At 44.8% G+C, this 13,928-nt stretch overlaps 1 protein-coding gene across 2 annotated transcripts in view; it reads left to right on the top strand.

The window, feature by feature from the left end:
* LOC132830323 (protein spinster homolog 3-like) overlaps positions 1 to 13,928 on the top strand; it is a 142,416-nt gene that overhangs the window by 27,740 nt on the left and 100,748 nt on the right. For both annotated transcript variants that reach the window (XM_060847931.1, XM_060847932.1), the window contains exons 3-5: positions 881 to 1,017; positions 7,574 to 7,725; positions 12,575 to 12,641. In XM_060847931.1, coding sequence (XP_060703914.1) covers positions 881 to 1,017; positions 7,574 to 7,725; positions 12,575 to 12,641 — 356 coding nt within the window. The remainder of the gene's footprint in view (positions 1 to 880; positions 1,018 to 7,573; positions 7,726 to 12,574; positions 12,642 to 13,928) is intronic.

The following is a 13,928-nucleotide window of genomic DNA, read 5'->3' as shown; positions in this document are numbered from 1 at the left end:
CACACATACACACAGGCACACACACAGACACACACACACAGACACATACACACCACACACACACCATACATATACACACAGGCACACATACACACACACACAGACACAGACACAGACACACACACACACACAGACACACACAGACACACACAGACACACACACACACATACACCACACATACACACACATATACACACAGGCACACACACAGACACACACACACACACACACACACACATACACACCACACACACACCATACATATACACACAGGCACACATACACACACACACAGACACAGACACAGACACACACACACACACAGACACACACAGACACACACACACATACACCACACATACACACACACACACACCGGACATCACTGCTTCACTCATGTTTGAGAGAGGATTCCCTGCTTTTCCCCAAAGTAGAGGCCAGGGAATGTTTTGATATCAGGCAGGACCTCAATCCATTGTTTTAAAAAAACAGCTGGAGAAACTCAGCAGGTCTGGTCATATCTGTGTCCAGGGAAACATCTCAATTTCAGTACAACTCTTCAGTGCTCTAACACCCGCAGTATTCTGTTTCAATGAAGCACTGAATCTGAAAGGTAGTACTCCCTCAGTTCTCCATCAGTGCAACACCCTCTTAGTTCTGCACAGCTTAGATAACATGCTTGACTCCCTAGAGTGGAAGTTGAACCCAGATCCTTTTTGTTCAGGGGTCAGAGTTCTATATCTGAGCCACAGCCTTATCCCTGAAGGTGGCAAGATATCTGGACATGTTGTGTACAGATGCTGTGCCGTCGCTGATCTGGAATTTGTTGGCGAGATGTTGAGATGACTGTTTTATCATTGACTTGCTTGTTATGTTCAGTCTTCATCTGCAGCTACATGATATTGGCTCCTTTGTTTGGTTACCTGGGTGATCGGTACAACAGGAAGGTCCTCATGTTTGTTGGAATACTCATTTGGTGCGGCGTGACACTGGCAGGATCCTTCGTCACTAAGTCTGTATGCCAACTTACTTTTATTTTAATGAATTACTCGTTAAGGTTTGAGACAGTGAATTAAATCCTTTGTATTAATGTTTTCAATATTCCTATGTGCACTTGCCTACCATTACTGTCAACCAGTTTTTGCTTTAAAAAACTGGCTGCTATAAATTTGATTTGCTTTATTATTGCCACATGTACCAAAATACAGTGAAAAATATTGTTTTGGGCCTGTTCAGGCAAATCATAAGTACATCAGGCTAACAGAACTGAATGCAGAATATAACGTTACAGGCAAAGAGAAGGTGCAGAGAACGATCAACTGTAACATATGAGAGGTCTGTTCATATGTCTGATAACTTACGGGGAAGAAGCTGTTCTTGAATCTGTTAGTACGTGTTTTCAAACTTCTGTATTTCCTGCCTGATGGAAGAGAATATAACCAGGGTGGGAGGGGTTTGATTATATTGGTTGCTTTACCAAGGCAGTAGGAAGTATAAACTGAGTCAGTGAAAGGACGGCTAGTTTGTATGATAGACTGGACTGCTTTCACTACTCTGTAATTTCTTCTGGCCTTGGGCAGAGTAGTTGGAAATAAAAAAAAATGTATAGACTGATAAAGAGTGACCAAAAGGGAAAATGTAGAATAGGAGGGTGTAATCTGGCCAAACAAATCACAAATGATAGGAAGAATTTTAATTGGTAAATAAGAAGGAGGAGAGTAGCTGAAGTAAATATTGGACCTTTGGAAGTGAAAACAGGAAAAAGTATCCTGGCGAAGGAGGAAATGATAGAGATGGCGGACGAATATTTTGTCTGTCTTCATAATGGAAGAGACAAATTAAACAAGGTGTTTCAATGTGATTTTTATAGCTAGGGACTTAGTTAATATCTAAAATAATTAATATCAGCAAACAATCAGGAAATCTAAGAGACCAAAACCATTCCGAAACCTCAGGATTTGATAAATTCCCTTAATTGATGGATTTTTAACCTTTCTGGGGAACACAAGAAATATGGGAATGGGAGAGAAAGGTGGAACTAAGTCAATAATCAGATTGGCACAGGAGATGAGAGGGTCCACACAACCTACTACGATTCCTGTGCCATAGAACATAGAACATTACAGCACAGTACAGGCCCTTTGGTCCATGATGCTGTGCCGAGCATTTATCTTACTCTAAGATCAACCCAGCCTACACACCCCTCAACTTACTGCCGTCCATGTGTTTGTCCAGCAGTCGCTTAAATGTCTCTAATGTCTCTGACTCTACTACCACCGCTGGCAGTGCATTCCACGCACCCACTCTTTGCTTTAGGTCCTTAAGCGAGATTTTTAAAAAACTGTCTCCGATTTAAGTATGTTCACTAATGGAGTATCCACAACACTCTAGGGTAAAGAGTTGTAAAGAATCACAACTTCAGAAATTTCTCTCCATCTCAGATCTATATGATCTCCTCCTTAGCTGTGCCTTGTGTTCAAGATTCCCCTGCAGAGAAGATTGTGTCTCAGGATCTACCTTGTCAGCCTGAACAGAATCTTACATGGTACCACCCCTGCTTTTCTGAACTGCAGAAATTGTTGGCCCAACTTACTCAGCCTCCATCATTGGAACAACCAGGATAAACCCTGGTTAACCTAGTTCTACCATCTCTAAACCAAGTATATTGCTTTGAAATGTTGCTGGGAATGGAGAGTTTGAGATATAAAAATAGACTGGAAAGGCCAGGACTTCTTTCACTAGAGCATAGAATGTTGAGGGGTGATCTCATTGAGGTTTATAAAATCATGAAAGGCATTAATAAGGTTGAATGAAATGGGTCTTCTCCCTAGGGTGAGGGAGTTCAGAACTAGGGCACATACTTTTAAGGTGAGAGGAGAAAGATTTAAAAAGAACATGCGGGGCAACTTTTTTTTAAAACAGGGTGGTTCGTGTGTGGAATGAACTGCCAGAGAAAGTGATAGATATAGGTACAGTAACAACATTTAAAAGACCTTTGGATAAATACATGAATAGGAAAGGTTTGGAGGGATTTGGGCCAGGGCAGGCAGGTGGGACTAGTTTAGTTTGGGAATGTGGTCGCCATGGACTGGTTGCACCGAAGGTTCAGTTTCCATGCTGTATAACTTTTATGACGAGCAAAACTATGCAACGTACTCCAGCTGTGGTCTCACTGAATTCCTGCACAACTTTAGCAAGACTTCCTTCCTCTTGTACTGTACGTCCTTGATATGAAACACAACTTGCCATTTGACTTCCTAACTCCTTGTGCTACGTGCTGATTTTCCGTGACCGGTACAGAAGAATTGCTTTGGTCCCCAGTGTTTAAAAAGTTTCCACTGTTTAAAAATGTTAGATTTACTGTACTTCAAAGTGATTAAGCTCACCTTCCCTACATTTTATATTCCATCTCCTACCATTTTGCCCACTTCCTTAACCCACCTTTGTGGACTGTTATGTACTCTTCACTGTTCACTATCCTATCTAACTTTTTATCATTGGCAAATGTGGCTACATTAAGTCATTAATGCAGATTGGAAGTAGCTGGTGCTCAGCATTTGCTAATCGGCAACCATCTGTTAACTATTTGTTGGTTGTGACTCGTAAGAACATAAGAATTAAAGCAATAGTAGACCATTCAGCCCCTCAAGCCTTACCTACTGCTTAGCAAAATCCTGGCTGATCTATCCCAGTCCTCAACTCCTCTTGTGTATCAGCTCACCATAGCCCTCAACGGCCCAAGATTTCAAAAATACATCTAGCTCCTCTTTAAACACTGATTTAAACTTCACAACTCTTTGCGGTAGAGAATTCCAGAAAATAACTTCCTTTGCATCTCAATTTTGAGTGTTCGCTTATTCTGTAATTACATTGGTAGTTCGAAATTCCCTCACTAGTGGAAACATCTTCTCACCATCTAACCACTCAGAATCTTGTTTTTTACAATAAGATTAACGCTTATTCTTCTAAGTTCTAATGAATAAAAGCCTAACCCTTTGAGCCATTCTTGATAAGTCAGTTGCTTCATCCCAGGAATTATTATATTGAATCACTTTGGAACAGCCTCCAGTACGAGCTTCTTAAACGTGGGATCAAAACTGTGCACGGTGACCTCTTCCTGTCTGGAACAAGACTTCCCTATTTTTAATCTCCAAGCTCCTTGCAATACAGGCTGAAAGTCCATTTGATTTCTCAATTATTTGCTGCACTTGCGTGCTAACTGTTAGCATTTCATGCACCAGAACGCTCAGGTCCCACTGCGCTGCACTTTTTTGGTATCTCACGCCATTTATTAGATTAGATTACTTACAGTGTGGAAACAGGCCCTTCGGCCCAACAAGTCCACACCGACCCGCCGAAGCGCAACCCACCCATACCCCTATATTTACCCCTTACCTAATACTACGGGCAATTTAGCATGGCCAATTCACCTGACCCGCACATCTTTGGACTGTGGGAGGAAACTGGAGCACCCAGAGGAAACCCACGCAGACACGGGGAGAACGTGCAAACTCCACACAGTCAGTCGCCTGAGTTGGGAATTGAACCCGGGTCTCAGGCGCTGTAAGACAGCAGTGCTAACCACTGTGCCACCGTGCCGCCCACACTTTCCTACACTAAACTCCATCAGCACTGTTTTTGCCCAATCGATCTATATCCCCTTGTGGATTCCTGATGCTGTCACAACATTTGTTCCTGCCTGTATTTATATCAGCAGCAAATTTGGGTACACTACACTCTGTTCCCTCCTTCTAGTCTTTCATGTAAACAGTAAATAATTGAGTCAAGATTAGAGTGGTGCTGGAAAAGCGCAGCAGGTCAGGCAGCATCCGAGGAGCAGGAAAATTGATGTTTCAGGCAAAAGCCCTTCATCAGGAATAGGGCTGGCAACCTCAGGGGTGGAGAGATAAATGGGGGGGATGGAGTGTGGCTGGGAGGTAGCTGAGAGTGCAATAGGTGGATGGAGGTGGGGGTAAAGGTGATAGGTCAGAGAGGAGGGTGGAGCAGATAGGTGGGAAGGAAGATAGACAACTGAGACAGGTCCTGAGGACGGTGCTGAGCTGGAAGATCGGAACTGGGATAAGATGGGGAGAGGGGAAATGAGGAAACTGGTGAAGTCCACATTGATGCCCTGGGGTTGAAGGGTTCTGAGGCAGAAGATGAGGCGTTCTTCTTCTTCCAGTTGTCGGTGGTGAAGGAGCGGCGATGGAGGAGACGCATGACCTGCATATCCTCGGAAGAGTGGGAGGAGGAATTGATATGTTCGGCCATGGGGCAGTGGGGTTGATTGGTGCGGGTGTCCCGGAGATGTTCTCTGAAGCGCTCTGTGAGTAGGCGGCCGGTCTCCCCAATAATTGAGGCCTTAGGACTGATCCTTGTACCAGTCCACTAGTTAAGTCTCTCAAACCTGAAAAAGACATATTAATCTCAACTCCCTTCCTTCCGTATGTTAACTAATCCTCAATCGATGCTGATACGTTCCCCTCAACACTACGAGCTCCCACCTTGTGCAACAAAGATTGACCAAAAGATCAAAATGACCTTTTGTTTGGCACCTTATTGAATGTCTTTTGAAAATCCAAATAAACTACATCTATTGATTCCCCCTGAATAACTCTGCTTCTTAAAAGGTCAAAGATCTCTTAGCAAATTTCCATCTCACAAAATCTTGATGCTGTTTGATTGTGTTAAGCTTTTTGAAATGTCCTGCTATTTCTTTCTTATTAATGGGCCCAGTGTTTTCCCCAATGATCATACAGTGTGGAAGCAGGCCATTCAGCCCATTGAGTCCACACCGATCCTCCGAAGAGCATCCCTAATAACCTTGCATTTCCCATGGCTAGTCCACCTAGCCTGCACGTCCCCGGACACGATGGGGCAATGTAGCATGACCAATTCACCTGACCTGCACATCTTTGGACTGTGGGAGGAAGATGATGCACCCAGAGGGAACCCACACAGACACGAGGAGAATGTGTAAACTTCACACAGACCTGGGTCCCTGAAGCTGTGAGGCAGCAGTGTTAACCACTGAGCTGCATCATAGATGTTAGGCACAGAGGCTGATAGTTTGCTATAAACGGGGCTGTCACATTGGTAGTTTGCCTATCAGCTGGAACATACCCAGAATGCAGTGCGTTCTGGAACATTTTCCCCAATCTCTGCAGCCATTTCCTTTAAAACACTTGGATACAGGGCATCAGGTCTGAGGGACGTTTTGTCTCATTAGTTTATCAAATACTTTGTCTCTCATAGCAGAAACTATTAAAAGATCTTTCCTCCCGTTTACATGTTACTTATCTCTTATCTTGAGATAGAGTGAGATATATATTTATAGTGTTGCTAGATCAAAAATAATCCATGCAGGTTTTGCAATATACAGTTTTGAGAAACCCGTTTCTGATGCGCCGTACAAATTTATCTTCCATGTCACCCTCACCCATCTGATTTGTCCAGTCAATATTTGCATTATTATCACCCACAGCAATTGTAATGCCCTTTGGTCACCCCTCCATTAATTAATAGTAATTAATTCCCTTTCTTACAGCAAGATATCTATTTGGGGTCTATAGAACTACTTCTTTCCCTTGCTATTCCTTACTTCACCCAAATTGATTCCACATCAAGCTCTATTGCATCTACATTATTATTCACACTCTTTAATTAAAAAGCTACCTCACCTTCTTTACTTTTTTTTTAGCCTACCATTGAATGTACCATTGAATGCTGTTGAATACTGAGTTCCCAGTCTCAGACACCTTGCTCCAATGTCTTTGCAACAACTGTCAAGTTGTATTCATTGATGTCTATTTGTGCCTTTAATTGGTTTGTCTTGTAACAAATGGTGAGGTCATTGCAGGAGAGAGAGAGAACCTGCACAGTTATGGGTATATGAACAGGAAGGGTTTGGAGGGATATGGGCCGGGTGCTGGCAGGTGGGACTAGATTGCGTTGGGATATCTGAAGGGCATGGACAGGTTGGACCGAAGGGTCTGTTTCCGTGCTGTACATCTCTATGACTCTAAATGCTGTATGCTTTCAGATAAAAAGCCTTAAGCTTTGACTTTTTAAACCACTTATTACTTACTTGGGGTCAGTTCACTCTTTTCTGATACCAACAGTTTAGTTTCGATCCCCACACCAACTGAGGTTACTGTGAAAGACTCTCCTTCTCAACCTCTCCCTTTGCCTGAGGTGTGGTGACCCTCAGGTTAAACCACCACCAGTCATCTCTCTCCAAAAAGACAGCAGTCCTATGGTCTGGTAAGACTATAGTGACTTTATTACTTGTAGTTTCAGCTGCACTATTCTTCTTCCATTCTCTTCCTCCATCCTGTCACACATTTTGCCCACCCAGATTAATATCAGTTTGCATGTAGTTTGATTGTGCGTTGCTGCCTGTTGGGACTGCCGGATTCATTTCCCGTCAGTGTGTGGATTGAGCTGTGGGAGTTCAGAGGAGGAAGAGGCATTCTGTTCACTCACCACAACTGACCATGCTGAGCAAAGTCTGCTAATATGTCTTTAACTTCCACCTACCCACCATCACCTCTCAATGATTTTTCTCTTTAGTATTTCTGGGTGCTGGTCTTGTGCCGAGCGCTGGTTGGTGTTGGAGAAGCCAGTTACTCCACCATTGCCCCCACCATCATTGCTGACCTCTTTGTGGATGATGCAAGGACCTTGATGATCTCCATCTTCTACATTGCCATCCCAGTGGGAAGGTATGTGTGTTCATGATGCATTGTCCCATCTCTGTAATACTGAGTGTATGACAACAATCATTTTCATGATTTCAAGGCATGTCGGTCAAAACCTATAAAACTCTAACAGGACTAGATAGAAGGATGTTCCCAGGAATCCAGAACCAGGGATCACCAGACCTCAGTTTTCACTCTGAGGATGGTGAGCGTGTGGAATTCACTTCTACAGAAAACAGTTCAGGCTAAAACAGTGAATACTCTTAAGAAGGAGTTAGATATAAATCATAGGGCTAGTAGGTATGGGGGAGAAAGCAGTGACAGGGTACTGAGATGGCTGATCGGCCATGATCTTAATGGAGAAGGCCTGAGGGGCTGAGTGGCCTTCTCTTATTTTCTGTGTTTCTAACATCTCTTTGGGATTAAAGATGACAAATTGGCTTGGACTCCAACAGCTGGAGCCACCGAACCTTCCAGAAGATTCTCACAGCATAGCTGCATTCCTCAATTCAGCAGAATAACCAGAGGTGGTGGGGAATTCTTTTAACCAATGTGACTTTTGCTGATGGGTGCCCACCAGGACAGATGGGAAAGGGTAACCTGGCACCAGCCTGGCTCACCACTCAAACACTTGGAGGCAACCACCCACTGCTTCACAGGACAATGGTAACACCATGATTTTAAATGGGAGGTGTGTCTAGACCTGCACCCAGACTGAGCTCACCCCCTTCCCACAGACTCACTCATACTCCACTACAGAGCTACAAATTCAAAATGGTGGACGATTGCTGGCTGCTTCTGATACACCTTCTAAAGTGACGAGAGAAAGCATCAGAAGGGTGGCACACTGGCTCAGTGATTAATGCTGCTGCCTCACAGTACCAGGCCCTGGCTTTGATTCCACCCTCAGGTGACTGTCTGTGTGCAGTTTGCACATTCTCCCTGAGTCTGCATGAGTTTCCTCCGGGTGCTCTGGTTTCCTCCCACATTCCAAAGCTGTGCAGGTTAGAGTATTGGCCATGTCAAATTGCCCATAATTCTGGATTAGTGGTGCTGGAAGAGCACAGCAGTTCAGGCAGCATCCAACGAGCAGTGAAATCGACGTTTCGGGCAAAAGCCCTTCATCATTGCCCATTATGTCCAGGAATGTGCAGGTTAGGTGGACTGGCCATGAGAAATGCAGGGTTACATGAATTGGGTAGGGGAGTGGTTCTAGGTAGGTTGCTCCTTGGAAAGTCGGTGTGGACTCGATGGGCTGAATGGCCTGCTTCCACACTGTAGGGATTCTACATTTGTAAGGTTATTACCAAGGAGGGCCAAAAATTGGTCAGAACGTTGAACTCTCTACCTCAGTGAGTGGTTGAAATTAACAGCACAGATCTATTTAAGACTAAAGTAGAGCAGCACATGAGGGAGAAAAGAGTCATAATGGCAAACTTAAAAGATGGAATGAGACTTGATTGGAGCATTCAGTATGAGCTAGTGGGCTGAATGGCCTGTTTCTGTGCTGCCTGTCCAATGTAATCACCTTCAATCCTTCAAAGTTCCATGATCAAGTGAGAATGAATTTTGATGGGACGCAACCTGTATTTACTTTGTAGTGCTTCTCCATGATCTTAGAGAGGTCAACTCTAGAACAATAACGTATTGTGTTTTCTATGGTATAACACTCAACTCCTTAGAAAAACAATTTATAATCAACAATGCCTGTGGAAGTGGCAGAATCAGCATCATTGGTGACCTTTAAGCGGCAATTGGATAGGTACATGGACAGGTGCCTAAGCTAGGACAAATGTTCGGCACAACATCGTGGGCTGAAGGGCCTGTTCTGGGCTGTATTGTTCTATGTTCTATGTTGTATAACAACATGGAAACGTACTGCTCTGTCAGTCAGTGCTGACTGTGTCCTGTGCTCTGTGTCCTGCTTGAGGGCAGGTCCTAACTCAAATCCCAAATCAGTGGGCAAGAGAGCTGAGTTAGTTTCTTGTTATATTCTTCATAGTTTTTAATCTTTTGGTGAAGAGTTTCTCATGGAGCTGTCTCCAAGGTGACAATCTCTTTGACAATGGGGACATTCCCAACCAGTGAGTATCCCCGATAGATATCAGCTCAGTATTGAGACACAGCCAAATAGAAAATCGCCTCGTAATTCAAGCACTTGTCTTCATTTCAAACGTATTACAGACTTAAACAAAATAAGCAGATGGAAGATTTACATACAAATGTAAAATAAAGAACTGCAGACTCTGGAGATCTGAAACAATTTCTGGTTTTATCATAGTTTTCGTAGAGTTTAATTTTCAACAAAACTATGATTCATTCCATAAAATTATGTCAATGAAAAATAGTCATACAGGATAGAACCAGGTCCTTCAGCCCAACCCGCCCATGCTGCCTGCGTTTCTTGAACTGAATTAGTCCCATTTCCCTGCGTTTGGCCCATATGTCTATAAAGAGAGAGTGAGGATTGCAGATGCAGTCCTGGAAAAGCACAGCAGGTCAGGCAGCATCTGAGGAGCAGGAGAATTGATGTTTCGGCCAAGAGCTCTTCAGGAATGCTTTGGGGGTAGGGGGATGAGAGATAAATTGGATGGTGGGGCTAATGGTGGGGGAAAGTAGCTGGGAAGGCAATAAGTAGATGCAGGTGGGGGGGTGATAGTGATAGGTTGGAAGGGAGGGCAGAGTGGGTAGGTGCGAAGGAAAATGGACAGGTAGGACAGGTCAGGAGGGCAGTGCTGAGTTGGAGGGTTGGATCTGGGATAAGGTGGGAGGGAGGGAAGATTTGGAAATTAGTGAAGTCAATGTTGATACTGTACGGTTGAAGGGTCCCAATGCGGGAGCTGAGGCATTCTTCCTCTAGTCGTCTTCCATTCCGTCAAGAACTTGCAAGTCTTGGGATTCCTCCACTGCCAAATCCAAGCCACCTGATGACTGGAGGAAGAACCCCACATTCCTGACGGAGGGCTTATGCCCAATACGTTGACTCTCCTACTCCTCAGATGCTGCCTGACCTGCTGTGCTTTTCCAGACCCCCACGTTTTGACTCATATCCCTCTTAACCTTGCCTATGCGTGCACCTGTCCAAACACCTTTTAAATGTTGCAATGTACTCGTCTCTATTACTTCCTCAGGCAACTCGTCCCTTATATGCACCACCCTGGGTGAAAAGGTTGCCCCTGGGGCTCCTATTAAATTTTCCCCCTTTGACCTTAAACCTATACTCTCTCGTTTTGGACTCCCCAATCCTGGGGAAAAGACCTTGGCTATTCACCTTATCTTTGCCCCTTATGATTTTATAAACCTCTGTAAGACCACTCCATAGATAAAATGTAGGCATCACTGGTCTACTGTTGAAGTCCTGGGATCTTGGTGGATATGTAGGACTGTGAATCTATTTCCAACAAGCAGTGAGATATGTTTAAGTCCTTTAATTAGAATTAGCTGCATTGGTTGATGAAGTTTAATTAGAATCCCTACAGTCAGGAAACAGGCCCTACTGCCCAACAAGTCCACACCGACCCTCTGAAGAGTAACCCACCCAGACCCATTCCCCCTGACTAATGCACCTAACCTAGACATCCATGAGCCCTATAGGCAATTTAGCATGACCAATTTCCCCTAACCTGCACATTTTTTGGACTGTGGGAGGAAACTGGAGCAAACCCGCACAGACACAGGGAGAATGTGCAAACTCCATACAGACGTTCACCCATGGCTGGAATCGAACCTGGGACCCTGATACTGTGAGGCACCAGTGATAGCCACTGAGCCACTGTGCCGCCCTAATCAATGCTGTCCCCAATCAGTGACTTTAAGAGACTGAGGGTAACGGTGATGGTTATCATGGCTGGCCTCATTGACCAAGAGGCTATATTTGTGAGCTTCATAAACATTCAAAGAAAAAAAAACATATTTGTTAATGAGCTCAGATTCAGCTGGAGTCCAGCGCTTTGCCATTGAAACAACTGATGTAAGCTGGGAGGGGTCATGTGGCAGAATTAGATTAGATTAGGTTACTTACAGTGTGGAAACAGGCCCTTCAGCCCAACAAGTCCACACCGACCCGCTGAAGTGCAACCCACCCATACCCCTACATTTGCCCCTTTTACCTAACACTACGGGCAATTTAGCATGGCCAATTCACCTGACCCGCACATCTTTGGACTGTGGGAGGAAACTGGAGCACCCCCACGCAGACACGGGGAGAACGTGCAAACTCCACACAGTAAGTAGCCTGAGGCAGGAATTGAACCCGGGTCTCTGGCGCTGTGAGGCAGCAGTGCTAACCACAAAGGTCTGAAATCACTTTACGAAGTCCTGTCACCAAGACACCCTTTACCTACATGTGCAAAATACATGCCGCTGACCCCGCCCGCTTGGAGAGTGAACAAAACCCCCGACACACCATTTGGTTTCTCCTTTTCTTTTTCCTTAGAGCCAGCCCCGGGAGTGAGGACCCTCTCTGACACTCCTGTGTGTTTTTAAAAAATATTTTCCCCAAATCACCAGTGGCTGTGTGTGTATGTGTAGTCACACAGTAAAAAGAGCCACCGTTGTGCGAATACTTTCTCTGCAACCAGGAAACCACCCATGGGGCTAGCGAGACATTAAGAGACAAAGCCTCAAAGGCATTGCTTATGTGAAAAAGTGAAGGTGGGCTGGTGGGAGGGGAGAGTGGGTGTTGGGTGGGGAATACTCCTGTTTCTCTCTGTCAGCCAGGGCTCCCTGATTGGACCAGGGAACACATTCTATGAGACTGACCTAGCTGACCTTGTTACAATCACTACATGTCAGTAGTACTGAATGAACTTTGCTGAGTTGAAATATTGAGATAATACAGAGTGAAACTGTGCTTTATTTGTTCTGTTTGCAGTGGTCTGGGTTATATACTTGGATCTGGTGTCATGAAACTCTCCGGGGACTGGCACTGGTCAATGAGGGTAAGACCAAATTTGTAATCAATGGTTACTGACATGGTATAATCCTTACAGGACTTCCGTCTTTACTCACAGTAAAATCAACAAATTGCCTCCAAGAGAGTGGAATCCTGAATCCGATCCATCGCCCAGGTGCAGAGACCCTTCAGGGAGCACAGGAATATTGAAGTGGAAACTCAATGGGATTAAAGTTGATTTTGTCCATACGGCTAAAATGGGAATGTAGGAGCGGGAGGAGACCATTCAGACCATCCGCCTGCTCCACCATTCTCGCTATCGAGGGCCTTGGCAAGACCACATCTGGAGTATCGTGGTCTCCGTACCCAAAGAAGGATATACTGGCCGTAGAGGGAGTGCAATGGAGATTCACTAGGTTGATGCCGGGGATGGCAGGACTGGCAGGAGAGATTGGTTGGACTAGGCCTGCATTCATTGGAGATTAGAAGGAGGAGTGTCTGAATGAAACACGTAAAATTCTAACAGGGCTAGGTAGACTTAAGTGCAGGGAGGGTATTTTCCCTGGTTGAGGTGTTGAGAACCAGGGTCACAGTCTCAGGTTATGGGGTAGACCAGGGATAGCCCGGTGGCTCGGTGGCTAGCACTGTTGCCTTGCAGCGCCAGGAACTTGGGTTTGATTCCAGTCTCAGGTAAATGTTTGTGTGGAGTTTGTACATTCTCCCTCGGTCTGTGTGGGTTTCCTCCCACAGTTCAACGATGTGTAGGTTAGGTGGATTAGCCATGATAAATTGCTCATAGTGTCTAGAGATAAGCAGGCTATGGGACTGGCTATGGGAAATGCAGGGAAGAGGATGGGGAGGTGTGTCTGGGTGGGATGCTCTTCACAGCATCAGTGTGGAATTGATGGGCCAAATGGCCTGCTCCAACATTGAAGGGATTCTATGATTCGGGGCTGAGATGAGAAAACATTTCTTCACAGAGAGGATAGTGGAGGCCAAGCCACTGAGTATATTCAAAAAGGAGATTAACGTTTAGATTTTAAAAGGCATCAAGGACTGAGGGGAGGAAGCTGGAATATGGCATTGCAGCAGGTGATTGTCCACGATAGTAAGGAATAGCAGAGCAGGCTTGAAGGGCTGAATGGTCTGTTCCCAGTTTCTGTTTCTATCAGCTACCTCAATGTTTCCCCCTTACCTTAAACCTATGCTCTCTAGTTTTGGACTTCTCTGCCCTGGGGAAAAGACTTTGTCTATTCACCCTATTCATATCCCTCATGATTTTATAAACCTCTATAATGCCACCTCTCAGCCTATTCAGCCTCTCCTCATAACT

Source organism: Hemiscyllium ocellatum, chromosome 31 (genome assembly GCF_020745735.1).
Source record: "Hemiscyllium ocellatum isolate sHemOce1 chromosome 31, sHemOce1.pat.X.cur, whole genome shotgun sequence".
NCBI classification, from domain to species: Eukaryota; Metazoa; Chordata; class Chondrichthyes; order Orectolobiformes; family Hemiscylliidae; genus Hemiscyllium; species Hemiscyllium ocellatum.
The sequence above is the reverse complement of the archived record's forward strand: the minus strand, read 5'-3'. Positions and strand labels throughout refer to the sequence as shown.